This window comes from Oncorhynchus keta, chromosome 18 (assembly GCF_023373465.1).
Source record: "Oncorhynchus keta strain PuntledgeMale-10-30-2019 chromosome 18, Oket_V2, whole genome shotgun sequence".
Classification (NCBI taxonomy): domain Eukaryota; kingdom Metazoa; phylum Chordata; class Actinopteri; order Salmoniformes; family Salmonidae; genus Oncorhynchus; species Oncorhynchus keta.
This window is the reverse complement of record NC_068438.1, coordinates 44327264-44339487: the sequence shown is the minus strand read 5'-3', so window position 1 is coordinate 44339487 and position 12224 is coordinate 44327264. Positions and strand designations below refer to the sequence as shown.

At 45.7% G+C, this 12224-nt stretch overlaps 1 protein-coding gene across 2 annotated transcripts in view; it reads left to right on the top strand.

Moving 5' to 3' along the window:
• Positions 1-2560: 2560 nt before the first annotated feature.
• lekr1 (leucine, glutamate and lysine rich 1) overlaps positions 2561-12224 on the top strand; it is a 234763-nt gene continuing 225099 nt past the window's right edge. For both annotated transcript variants that reach the window (XR_008068597.1, XM_052468489.1), the window contains exons 1-2: positions 2561-2791; positions 5464-5540. Coding sequence is in view for 1 of the 2 variants with exons in the window: in XM_052468489.1 (XP_052324449.1) it covers positions 2788-2791; positions 5464-5540 (81 nt within the window). In the remaining variant the exon portion in view is untranslated. The remainder of the gene's footprint in view (positions 2792-5463; positions 5541-12224) is intronic.

Here is a 12224-nt window from a genome sequence, read left to right as displayed (position 1 = left end):
GCATGGATGGGACCGGAACCCATGCTTTGTTGTGATTCTGAATGAGCATGGATGGGACCGGAATCCATGCTTTGTTGTGATTCTGAATGCGCATGGATGGGACCGGAACCCATGCTTTGTTGTGATTCTGAATGCGCATGGATGGGACCGGAACCCATGCTTTGTTGTGATTCTGAATGCGCATGGATGGGGCCGGAATCCATGCTTTGTTGTGATTCTAAATGCGCATGGATGGGACCGGAACCCATGCTTTGTTGTGATTCTGAATGCGCATGGATGGGACCGGAACCCATGCTTTGTTGTGATTCTGAATGTGCATGGTTGGGACCGGAACCCATGCTTTGTTGTGATTCTGAATGCGCATGGATGGGGCCGGAATCCATGCTTTGTTGTGATTCTGAATGAGCATGGATGGGACCGGAATCCATGCTTTGTTGTGATTCTGAATGCGCATGGATGGGACCGGAACCCATGCTTTGTTGTGATTCTGAATGCGCATGGATGGGACCGGAACCCATGCTTTGTTGTGATTCTGAATGCGCATGGATGGGACCGGAACCCATGCTTTGTTGTGATTCTGAATGCGCATGGATGGGGCCGGAATCCATGCTTTGTTGTGATTCTAAATGCGCATGGATGGGACCGGAATCCATGCTTTGTTGTGATTCTGAATGCGCATGGATGGGGCCGGAATCCATGCTTTGTTGTGATTCTGAATGCGCATGGATGGGACCGGAATCCATGCTTTGTTGTGATTCTGAATGCGCATGGATGGGACCGGAATCCATGCTTTGTTGTGATTCTGAATGCGCATGGTTGGGGCCGGAATCCATGCTTAGTTGTGATTCTGAATGCTCATGGATGGGACCGGAATCCATGCTTTGTTGTGATTCTGAATGCGCATGGATGGGACCGGAATCCATGCTTTGTTGTGATTCTGAATGCGCATGGATGGGACCGGAATCCATGCTTTGTTGTGATTCTGAATGCGCATGGATGGTTCCGGAATCCATGCTTTGTTGTGATTCTGAATGGGCATGGATGGGGCCGGAATCCATGCTTTGTTGCGATTCTGAATGCGCATGGATGGTTCCAGAATCCATGCTTTGTTGTGATTCTGATGCCATGTGGGGAATCGTAGGTGCCTCATTTCAGCGAGTTTACCTCTTCTTTTGACTGCTTTCATGTCAATGCTAATATGGCACAAACTGTAAAGATGTATTTGAAAGACAACAAGTGCTCATTGTGCAAATGTATTAATGTTTTCAATAAACATTTGGAGCATAAACATTGTTTACACATTGTTAACAATCTAAGCCAACCCCGATCTGTTTTCCACCATAGTTGCTCACTCATCGGTTTCGTTGCTAAATAGGCTAACCCACCCATCTATGACTTTCTGTATTATACTTGTGCTAAAAAAATTAAATTCTACTGAGCCATTTACCTTATGTTCCTATTCTTATATTTGATTATTCTTATTGTTTTTTCATTGTTGAGGAGAAATCTGAAAGTAAAGCATTTGGTTGAACTTGAAACTTATGCCAAAGCCTAAAAGCCAAATATATATAGCCCTCTGTCTCTCTCTCTCTCTCTCTCTCTCTCTCTCTCACACACACATATACACACTCCCCATCCCCTCACCCTCTTACGGAGACACACGCAAGCACACACTCAGCAGGATTCTCTATTTACATTACACACTTGCCCACACGGCATAGCGTGCTAAACGGACTCAATAACGCCTAGCTTCAAAGTCCCTCCAGGCACGGCGCCCTGAAACACTGGCTGCACCTTCAGAATTAGGTTCATTTGCCTTGGCTACCGATTAGATCACAAGAACACAATTAAACTTTTTGTTCAATATATTCCACGATACATAGCCTAGCCTTTCATATGCTATGTTCATATAAAATTGAAAATGTAGTTATTATGGTGCATACAGTATGTTCCTATTAAGCACTGTTCTTGATTATTTGAGGGGATTTCATCATGCGTGAGTGAGTCAAATAGAAAGAGAGACAGGAAGAGAGAGGCATGAGTGAGTGTCAATCATAGATTTCGTTCGCGTGCGTTCTCAAGTCTAAAGGCACGAAAGGTCGCGAGCTTCGAGGATTTTCTTTGTCTGTCTGAAACTATACTTTACGCCGTGTTATCACGTACCCGTAGTTTAGGGCACAAAGGCGGATAAACCGGCACGATTCATTGACGGGGTTAAATAGCATCACACGCATGCAGGGAAGAGGTCACTCATTCACTCAGCCAGCCACTCAAACTCAGCAGAACGCATTAACCCATACTTAGGCTACACAGACCGAGTCAGAGAGGATGAAATTAGACCAATGATATCAGATAAAAAGCCAAACATGTCGGCCAAATTACATTTACAAACAATATATTTCCTCAAATAAATTGCTCTTGCCTCCTGTAATATTTCTAAGTAAAAGGGGGGAAATGCCCCACTGGACTGTCTTGCCGTTGTTTCACATTACTTTAGAGGCGAGGAATTAAACGCACAGACATAACAGACCACAAAGCCATTCCCAAGCTTGATTCCTCTGTTAGGCGTGTTGGTTCCTGAAAAGTGTCTCTCTCTTCCTGCGCTGGGAACAGCAGTTCAGGCAGGCGACGTACTGTGTCATTCTGCGTAAAAACCGGCGCGGTATCCATGGTGACAGACAACGCTTGGATCGCTCTTCCTGGCCAAGCGCACAGAAGGAAACAGCGTAACACTTTTTAGTGAGATAATTGCTGTTTTGCTTCTTTCGTTTCAAGAAAATTGGCCCAATGGGTAGGTAAAGGCGTCTTGTGTTACTGTTGATGATTAGATCAACTATAAAACCAAATCAAAAAGCTTTTTGGTACGTGTATGTGTGGTGAGAGAGAGGCAACAGATTTGTTTTAAAGTTGGTCGTTTGTTCGGGGAGGATAGTTAACCAGCTGACGTTAGCAGACTGCCTCCAACGAAATACATTTTTGAAACTTGATTTGAGATTTGTCAGTATGCCAAGCGGATGATACCCCCCTAGCCCGCTGCTTAGAAGTGGTGTTATAGCAAACATACAGCTGTCTATCTATCTGTGTGTGTGGGAGAATTGAGAGACAGATAGATCGTGTCTGTGTGTCTGTTTCTCTCTCTCTCTGTGTGTGTCTGTTTCTGTGTGTGTGTATAGCCTGTACGTGCATTTCTCTCACGATTGTGTTCATGCGGAATAGATGAGTCTATGAACAGCTTGTCACTCTCACATTAGAACGATTCGTGGTTCAATCAAGGCTAAAATGGCCAAAATGTCACAGGGAAGGGTTTGTTATGCAAAACTTGTTCTCACGTCTGAATCAGTCCTAAAGGGTGCTTCTACTCCTGGGTAAGCAAGTAAACGAGGACCTAAGTCTTCCTGTTGCATTTCAGGCCAGGGAGGGAGGAGGGACTGCATAGAGGGGGATGTGTCTGTGTTTGTCTGTCTCGTGTGTGTACCCTACATACACACATGCCCTTTCACTCCAATTCCCCCTGATCGTCTGCGAGGGCATATGTCTCACCGCACGCAGGGGTTACTTAGCGGATACCCACTGATCTACATTCAGCTTTGTATTTCCCACCTAATGGTCAAGGTTAAGATTTCGGGAGGGTAAACTGATCTTAGATCTGTGCATCACACACTAGCCCAGCCTAGCATGTCCCCTCAGATGACCAATACCACCTGTGTGTGTGTGTGCGACAGTCCCCTCAGTGCAGGCCATAGACTAAATACCATAAGCTGTACTGATTAATCTATTAATGTGGCACGGCGAAATGGATTTAATATGGTCAACATCACGCCACCCAGAACCATATATTTAGAGAGACATGCTAACTTCTTACATTTAGAATATGCACTTACATTGTTTACATGTTCCCAATGTAATGTTAAAGTGGAACTGACTGCATTTGAACAATATGAAACAAACAGACAATCATAATATCTGTATAAAAAAAATCAAATTCCTAGGTTAAGCTACAAAATCAACTTTCTAAGAGGTTTTAAAAATAGGTTATATTTGAACAACAACAAAAAAAAATCCACGACATACAGTAATGCATTGTGGGTAGAATAGATGGATGCAGTTCAATGCATGATCAACAATACATTTCTTTGTAGTCCAAAAAATATTGTAAATCCCAGCTGACCTGGTACATAGTTTGCTGCCTCCATTTGGGATGCACTGTTTCAGTTTCAATGACTCAAATATATTGGATAAAAACAGACGAATGTAACTAAGGCTGGGAATGTCAATACAATCAAACTAGCAAGGGCAATAATATAATAATAATAATATATGCCATTTAGCTGACGCTTTTATCCAAAGCGACTTACAGTCATGTGTGCATACATTCTACGTATGGGTGGTCCCGGGAATCGAACCCACTACCCTGGCGTTACAAGCGCCATGCTCTACCAACTGAGCCACAGAAGGACCACTTGATCACAAGTCAGTCATAACGTGGCTAATATACTAGCGTACACAAGCGAGTATAAATGAGTCAAGAGTTGAGTCATCTACTTTCTGAAATTACAACCTGATTCGCTCCCATCGGTGAACTCAACTTCAATTTGTCTGCTTTCGTTTTGTCAGATTTACAGCACGCAGCGGAGGGAAAGTGTACAGACACATAGGTTACTAGAATGTTGCAGACTGGCTTCTGTTTTTAAAGGTTGGAAATAACAAAAACCTGCAACAAAACAACATGCAAAGGAGAAACGTGTCGGCCTTTTACAGAGACATTTGAGTAGTAGCCTCGGCTGGCTACTCAACCTCAATACATTTTGAGAGCACCACACAGCGATGCTGCCTTCAACCGCGCCGGTGATCCATCCAGCGCAAAAACACCTTTTACGTTTACATGTTACAACAAACGTTTCACAAATGCCTTACTATACGTCATTCCATGCATTTATGAAAACAAGCATATCTTAAGTGCTCGCTTGTCAGAAGGTCAAACGGAAGAGGTGACCTATTCTTCCCGGGTGTACACATTTTAATACGATTTCATGTTGCTGAAACGCTGTCAGTTCCACTTTAATGGGGAGCCAACATGGCTGCCATGTCATGTTGTAGAGTCAGGTAAACGCATCATAACGCAGAAACCTCATTGGCCCAAAAACGTCGAAACACATTGCTCTTGATTTACCCTCCCAGTCACCTCAGACATGTAACAACATACAATGCATAGGCCCACTGACAGACCAGTCTGGTCTCATTAGCTTTAGGACTGGGGTGAACCCCTCCCCACAGGACCACCTCAACCTTTACTCCGTGACTTTACAGTATATCAACCTTAAAGTCTGAGGTTTGAGACAAGGCCTTTGCATCAGTTCCGTTCATAGTTCCGTATGCATGACGTCCTGACAATTCTATTTAAGCTACAGTAAAACACTGTTTTCATGTTGATTCATTTTGCCCCACATCATTGTATCATCACAGGAGAGAGAGAGTCTGTGGAGAGAGAGGAGATGGGCCTGCACATTCCCTACTACCCTCTCCCAGAGGAAATACAACAGGTACTTCACACACACACTACACACACACACACACACACACACACACACACACACACAGTCTCCTTCCTTTCTGGAGTGATTCCCGTTGTAATGTTGCCCTTCGCAGCCCTGTGTGCACCGCCTGTTTGTCTCTTCTGTCAGTTTCCGGATGTTCCCAGAGAGAATTAGAGGTAGCTGTGAACAACAATGGAACCCGACCACAGTGTGAGAGTGGCCATTCCGTGCCCACAGACAGACAGCCTGTCCCCCCCTGCCCCCTCCTCCCCGTCTCACCACACAAAGGAGAGGCTCTGGGAAACTGGGTTATCCTATTTTAATCGTGCGATTTTATGGCAGAGTTCCACCTCTCTCTCTCTCTCTCTCTCTCTACCCATCCCTCTCCCTCCACTCAGATTTCAATCAGCTTGTAAAATACTGGATGTTCTGGGCTTAGACCCCTGTGGAGAAGACTTCAGCTCCATTTATTGGATAGAGAAAAAAATAAACGAATGAAAAACAAAAAAACAAAGCTGAACAGACAACATGTGCCAATGTAGGAATAATAAGGGGTGAAATAACATGCCCATAGTGCTGTTAAGCCTGGGGACGTGGGGGTCTGCACAGTGGTTTAACGGTGGACCGCTGAGAGGGAGATCACACAGCACACACACTTCTAAACTCCTCTGTGCTTATGACAGCTTTCACAAAGTGATAGGCCTATCTATTCTGTTTTTATTTTCATTTTTAAATGCTATTATTTGCAATTACTTGCCACCTTTATATGTGCTAATTGCCTTTTTTTCATTCTGTGTTTATTAATTAAACCATTGGTGCTGTTAATAATGACAAGACAGCAGTAAGAATCCATCACAGCATGGTAAAAATAACACAATTTCTTAAAATTGTTGGTAAACTAGGTTAGAGTAGCACCTGTTGGTAAACGAGGTACCTTAGTACGTTAGGGCAGCACCTGTTGGTAAACGAGGTACCTTAGTACGTTAGAGTAGCACCTGTTGGTAAACGAGGTACCTTAGTACGTTAGGGCAGCACCTGTTGGTAAACGAGGTACCTTAGTACGTTAGGGCAGCACCTGTTGGTAAACGAGGTACCTTAGTACGTTAGGGCAGCACCTGTTGGTAAACGAGGTACCTTAGTACGTTAGGGCAGCACCTGTTGGTAAACGAGGTACCTTAGTACGTTAGGGCAGCACCTGTTGGTAAACGAGGTACCTTAGCACGTTAGAGTGGCACCTGTTGGTAAACGAGGTACCTTAGTATGTTAGGGCAGCACCTGTTGGTAAACGAGGTACCTTAGTACGTTAGGGCAGCACCTGTTGGTAAACGAGGTACCTTAGTACGTTAGGTAAACTAGCACCTGTTGGTAAACTAGGTTAGAGTAGCACCTGTTGGTAAACTAGGTACCTTAGTACGTTAGGGCAGCACCTGTTGGTAAACGAGGTACCTTAGTACGTTAGAGTAGCACCTGTTGGTAAACGAGGTACCTTAGTACGTTAGGGCAGCACCTGTTGGTAAACTAGGTACCTTAGTACGTTAGAGCAGCACCTGTTGGTAAACTAGGTACCTTAGTACGTTAGAGTAGCACCTGTTGGTAAACCAGTACCGTAGTACGTTAGAGTAGCACCTGTTGGTAAACCAGTACCGTAGTACGTTAGAGCAGCACCTGTTGGTAAACTAGGTGCCTTAGTACGTTAGAGTAGCACCTGTTGGTAAACCAGTACCGTAGTACGTTAGAGTAGCACCTGTTGGTAAACTAGTACAGTAGTACGTTAGAGTAGCACCTGTTGGTAAACTAGTACCGTAGTACGTTAGAGTAGCACCTGTTGGTAAACTAGGTACCGTAGTACGTTAGGGCAGCACCTGTTGGTAAACTAGTACCGTAGTACGTTAGGGCAGCACCTGTTGGTAAACCAGGTACCTTAGTACGTTAGAGTAGCACCTGTTGGTAAACTAGGTTAGAGTAGCACCTGTTGGTAAACTAGGTACCTTAGTACGTTAGGGCAGCACCTGTTGGTAAACGAGGTACCTTAGCACGTTAGAGTGGCACCTGTTGGTAAACGAGGTACCTTAGTACGTTAGGGCAGCACCTGTTGGTAAACGAGGTACCTTAGTACGTTAGGGCAGCACCTATTGGTAAACGAGGTACCTTAGTACGTTAGGGTAGCACCTGTTGGTAAACTAGGTACCTTAGTACGTTAGAGTAGCACCTGTTGGTAAACTAGTACCGTAGTACGTTAGAGTAGCACCTGTTGGTAAACTAGTACCGTAGTACGTTAGAGTAGCACCTGTTGGTAAACTAGTACCGTAGTACGTTAGAGTAGCACCTGTTGGTAAACTAGGTACCGTAGTACGTTAGGGCAGCACCTGTTGGTAAACTAGTACCGTAGTACGTTAGAGTAGCACCTGTTGGTAAACTAGTACCGTAGTACGTTAGAGTAGCACCTGTTGGTAAACTAGTACCGTAGTACGTTAGAGTAGCACCTGTTGGTAAACTAGTACCGTAGTACGTTAGAGTAGCACCTGTTGGTAAACTAGTACAGTAGTACGTTAGAGTAGCACCTGTTGGTAAACTAGTACCGTAGTACGTTAGAGTAGCACCTGTTGGTAAACTAGGTACCGTAGTACGTTAGGGCAGCACCTGTTGGTAAACTAGTACCGTAGTACGTTAGAGTAGCACCTGTTGGTAAACTAGTACCGTAGTACGTTAGAGTAGCACCTGTTGGTAAACTAGTACCGTAGTACGTTAGAGTAGCACCTGTTGGTAAACTAGGTACCGTAGTACGTTAGGGCAGCACCTGTTGGTAAACTAGTACCGTAGTACGTTAGAGTAGCACCTGTTGGTAAACTAGGTACCTTAGTACGTTAGGGCAGCACCTGTTGGTAAACTAGTACCGTAGTACGTTAGAGTAGCACCTGTTGGTAAACTAGGTACCGTAGTACGTTAGAGCAGCACCTGTTGGTAAACTAGGTACCTTAGTACGTTAGAGCAGCACCTGTTGGTAAACTAGTACCGTAGTACGTTAGAGTAGCACCTGTTGGTAAACTAGGTACCGTAGTACGTTAGAGCAGCACCTGTTGGTAAACTAGGTACCTTAGTACGTTAGGGCAGCACCTGTTGGTAAACTAGTACCATTGTACGTTAGGGCAGCACCTGTTGGTAAACTAGTACCGTAGTACGTTAGGGCAGCACCTGTTGGTAAACTAGTACCGTAGTACGTTAGAGTAGCACCTGTTGGTAAACTAGGTACCGTAGTACGTTAGGGCAGCACCTGTTGGTAAACTAGTACCGTAGTACGTTAGAGTAGCACCTGTTGGTAAACTAGTACCGTAGTACGTTAGAGTAGCACCTGTTGGTAAACTAGTACCGTAGTACGTTAGAGCAGCACCTGTTGGTAAACCAGTACCTTAGTACGTTAGGGCAGCACCTGTTGGTAAACCAGTACCGTAGTACGTTAGAGTAGCACCTGTTGGTAAACTAGTACCGTAGTACGTTAGAGCAGCACCTGTTGGTAAACCAGTACCTTAGTACGTTAGGGCAGCACCTGTTGGTAAACCAGTACCGTAGTACGTTAGAGTAGCACCTGTTGGTAAACTAGTACCGTAGTACGTTAGAGCAGCACCTGTTGGTAAACCAGTACCTTAGTACGTTAGGGCAGCACCTGTTGGTAAACCAGTACCGTAGTACGTTAGAGCAGCACAGACATGCAGGACTTGTTTCTCCTTGGCTCATGGATAATTGATGAAGAGTAGAGTTAGCTAGCTAGCACATTTAGATAGCGTGTTGTGTTTTACCCCTTGGCTGCCCCCTGCACTCTGTGTCTGGGTGTGTATCTAAACGGGTCACGGAAGGGTTGGGAGGAGAGACTGAATTCCACTCCCAGCCCTTTAGTCAGGTCAGGGTCACAGACAGGCTCAGTATGAGTGATCACCTTGATTATGGCATGCATCACTTGCTATAGGTCTATGCTATACATGACACATTACGTAGAACTATACTTTATGTATTCATACAGGACCATCAGACCATCGAAATGTCAACTCTACAGTGATATTCTGTCGATTGCCTACAGAGTGCTATACAAGTCACTGTGTTAGATCATGCAGACTGTAGAGTTTAGCAAAGTCACCCTGACATGATCTGTCTATGAAGTGGTACAGAAGTAAACTTTCTCTCCCTCTCTCTGTTCTGCTCCGTGTTTACAAACACAGGTAGATTCCTCCTGTCTTTTCCCCGCCTTTCCGTGCCTCTGTCTGTTGACCACCCAAAGGAGATCTCTTTTCCTCTCGTTCACCTTCCATCCATCCATTTTTCATGTGAGCGTGGCAAACTCTTCCAGAGAGAGAAGAGAAACACACAGGAGGTCCCACTGAGCCACACCATGGTGCCTCTCTCTCTCTCTCTCCCTCTCCCTCTCTCTCCCTCTCTCCATCCCTCGCTCCCTCCATCTCTGAATAATGGATAGTTTAAAACCAGACACACTCCTCCTTCTTCCTCTTTCGTACCTCAGGAGGTCAGGGGATAATGGTAGCACTTGTGTTATGTGTTCACTATGATTAGTGTAGCCCCCCCCCATCTCTCTGTGAGTCTCTGTCTCCACATCTCCCTGTCTCTCTCCATTCCACTCAACCTCACTTTGTCTGTCTTTCTCTTTATTTCTCCAGTTTATTCCCTCTCTCTCATGTGCCTCTACCCCTCCTCTAATGTATATCAGCTCTATCAGCTCTGTCAGTCCTGTAGGGTATAGTGTCGGTCCTGCAGGGTATAGTGCCAGTCCTGTAGGTCCTGCAGGGTATAGTGTCAGTCCTGTAGGGTATAGTGTCAGTCCTGTAGGGTATAGTGTCAGTCCTGCAGGGTATAGTGTCAGTCCTGTAGGTCCTGCAGGGTATAGTGTCAGTCCTGTAGGGTATAGTGTCAGTCCTGTAGGTCCTGCAGGGTATAGTGTCAGTCCTGTAAGGTCCTGCAGGGTATAGTGCCAGTCCTGTAGGGTATAGTGTCAGTCCTGTAGGTCCTGCAGGGTATAGTGTCAGTCCTGTAGGTCCTGCAGGGTATAGTGCCAGTCCTGTAGAGTATAGTGTCAGTCCTGTAGGTCATGTAGGGTATAGTTTCAGTCCTGCAGGTCCTGCAGGGTATAGTGTCAGTCCTGTAGGTCCTGTAGGGTATAGTGTCAGTCCTGTAGGTCCTGTAGGGTATAGTGTCAGTCCTGTAGGTCCTGTAGGGTATAGTGTCAGTCCTGTAGGTCCTGTAGGGTATAGTGTCAGTCCTGCAGGTCCTGTAGGGTATAGTGTCAGTCCTGTAGGTCCTGTAGGGTATAGTGTCAGTCCTGTCAGTCCTGTAGGGTATAGTGTCAGTCCTGCAGGTCCTGTAGGGTATAGTTTCAGTCCTGCAGGGTATAGTGCCAGTCCTGTAGGGTATAGTGTCAGTCCTGCAGGGTATAGTGCCAGTCCTGTAGGGTATAGTGTCAGTCCTGTAGGGTATAGTGTCAGTCCTGTAGGGTATATTGTCAGTCCTGTAGGGTATATTGTCAGTCCTGTAGGGTATATTGTCAGTCCTGTAGGGTATAGTGTCAGTCCTGCAGGTCCTGCAGGGTATAGTGTCAGTCCTGTAGGTCCTGTAGGGTATAGTGTCAGGCCTGCAGGTCCTGTAGAGTATAGTGTCAGTCCTGCAGGTCCTGTAGGGTATAGTGTCAGTCCTGCAGGTCCTGTAGGGTATAGTGTCAGTCCTGTAGGGTATATTGTCAGTCCTGTAGGGTATAGTGTCAGTCCTGTCGGGTATATTGTCAGTCCTGTAGGGTATAGTGTCAGTCCTGTCGGGTATAGTGTCAGTCCTGCAGGGTTTAGTGTCCGTCCTGCAGGGTATAGTGTCAGTCCTGCAGGGTTTAGTGTCAGTCCTGTAGGGTATATTGTCAGTCCTGTAGGGTATAGTGTCAGTCCTGTCGGGTATAGTGTCAGTCCTGCAGGGTTTAGTGTCAGTCCTGTAGGGTACATTGTCAGTCCTGTAGGGTTTAGTGTCAGTCCTGCAGGGTTTAGTGTCAGTCCTGTAGGGTATATTGTCATTCCTGTCGGGTATAGTGTCAGTCCTGCAGGGTTTAGTGTCAGTCCTGTAGGGTATATTGTCAGTCCTGTAGGGTATAGTGTCCGTCCTGCAGGGTTTAGTGTCAGTCCTGAAGGGTATATTGTCAGTCCTGTAGGGTATAGTGTCAGTCCTGTCAGTCCTGTAGGGTATAGTGTCAGTCCTGCAGGTCCTGTAGGGTATAGTGTCAGTCCTGTAGGTCCTGTAGGGTATAGTGTCAGTCCTGTAGGTCCTGTAGGGTATAGTGTCAGTCCTGCAGGTCCTGTAGGGTATAGTTTCAGTCCTGCAGGGTATAGTGCCAGTCCTGTAGGGTATAGTGTCAGTCCTGCAGGGTATAGTGCCAGTCCTGTAGGGTATAGTGTCAGTCCTGTAGGGTATAGTGTCAGTCCTGTAGGGTATATTGTCAGTCCTGTAGGGTATATTGTCAGTCCTGTAGGGTATAGTGTCAGTCCTGCAGGTCCTGCAGGGTATAGTGTCAGTCCTGTAGGTCCTGTAGGGTATAGTGTCTGGCCTGCAGGTCCTGTAGGGTATAGTGTCAGTCCTGCAGGTCCTGTAGGGTATAGTGTCAGTCCTGTAGGGTATAGTGTCAGTCCTGTAGGGTATAGTGTCAGTCCTGTA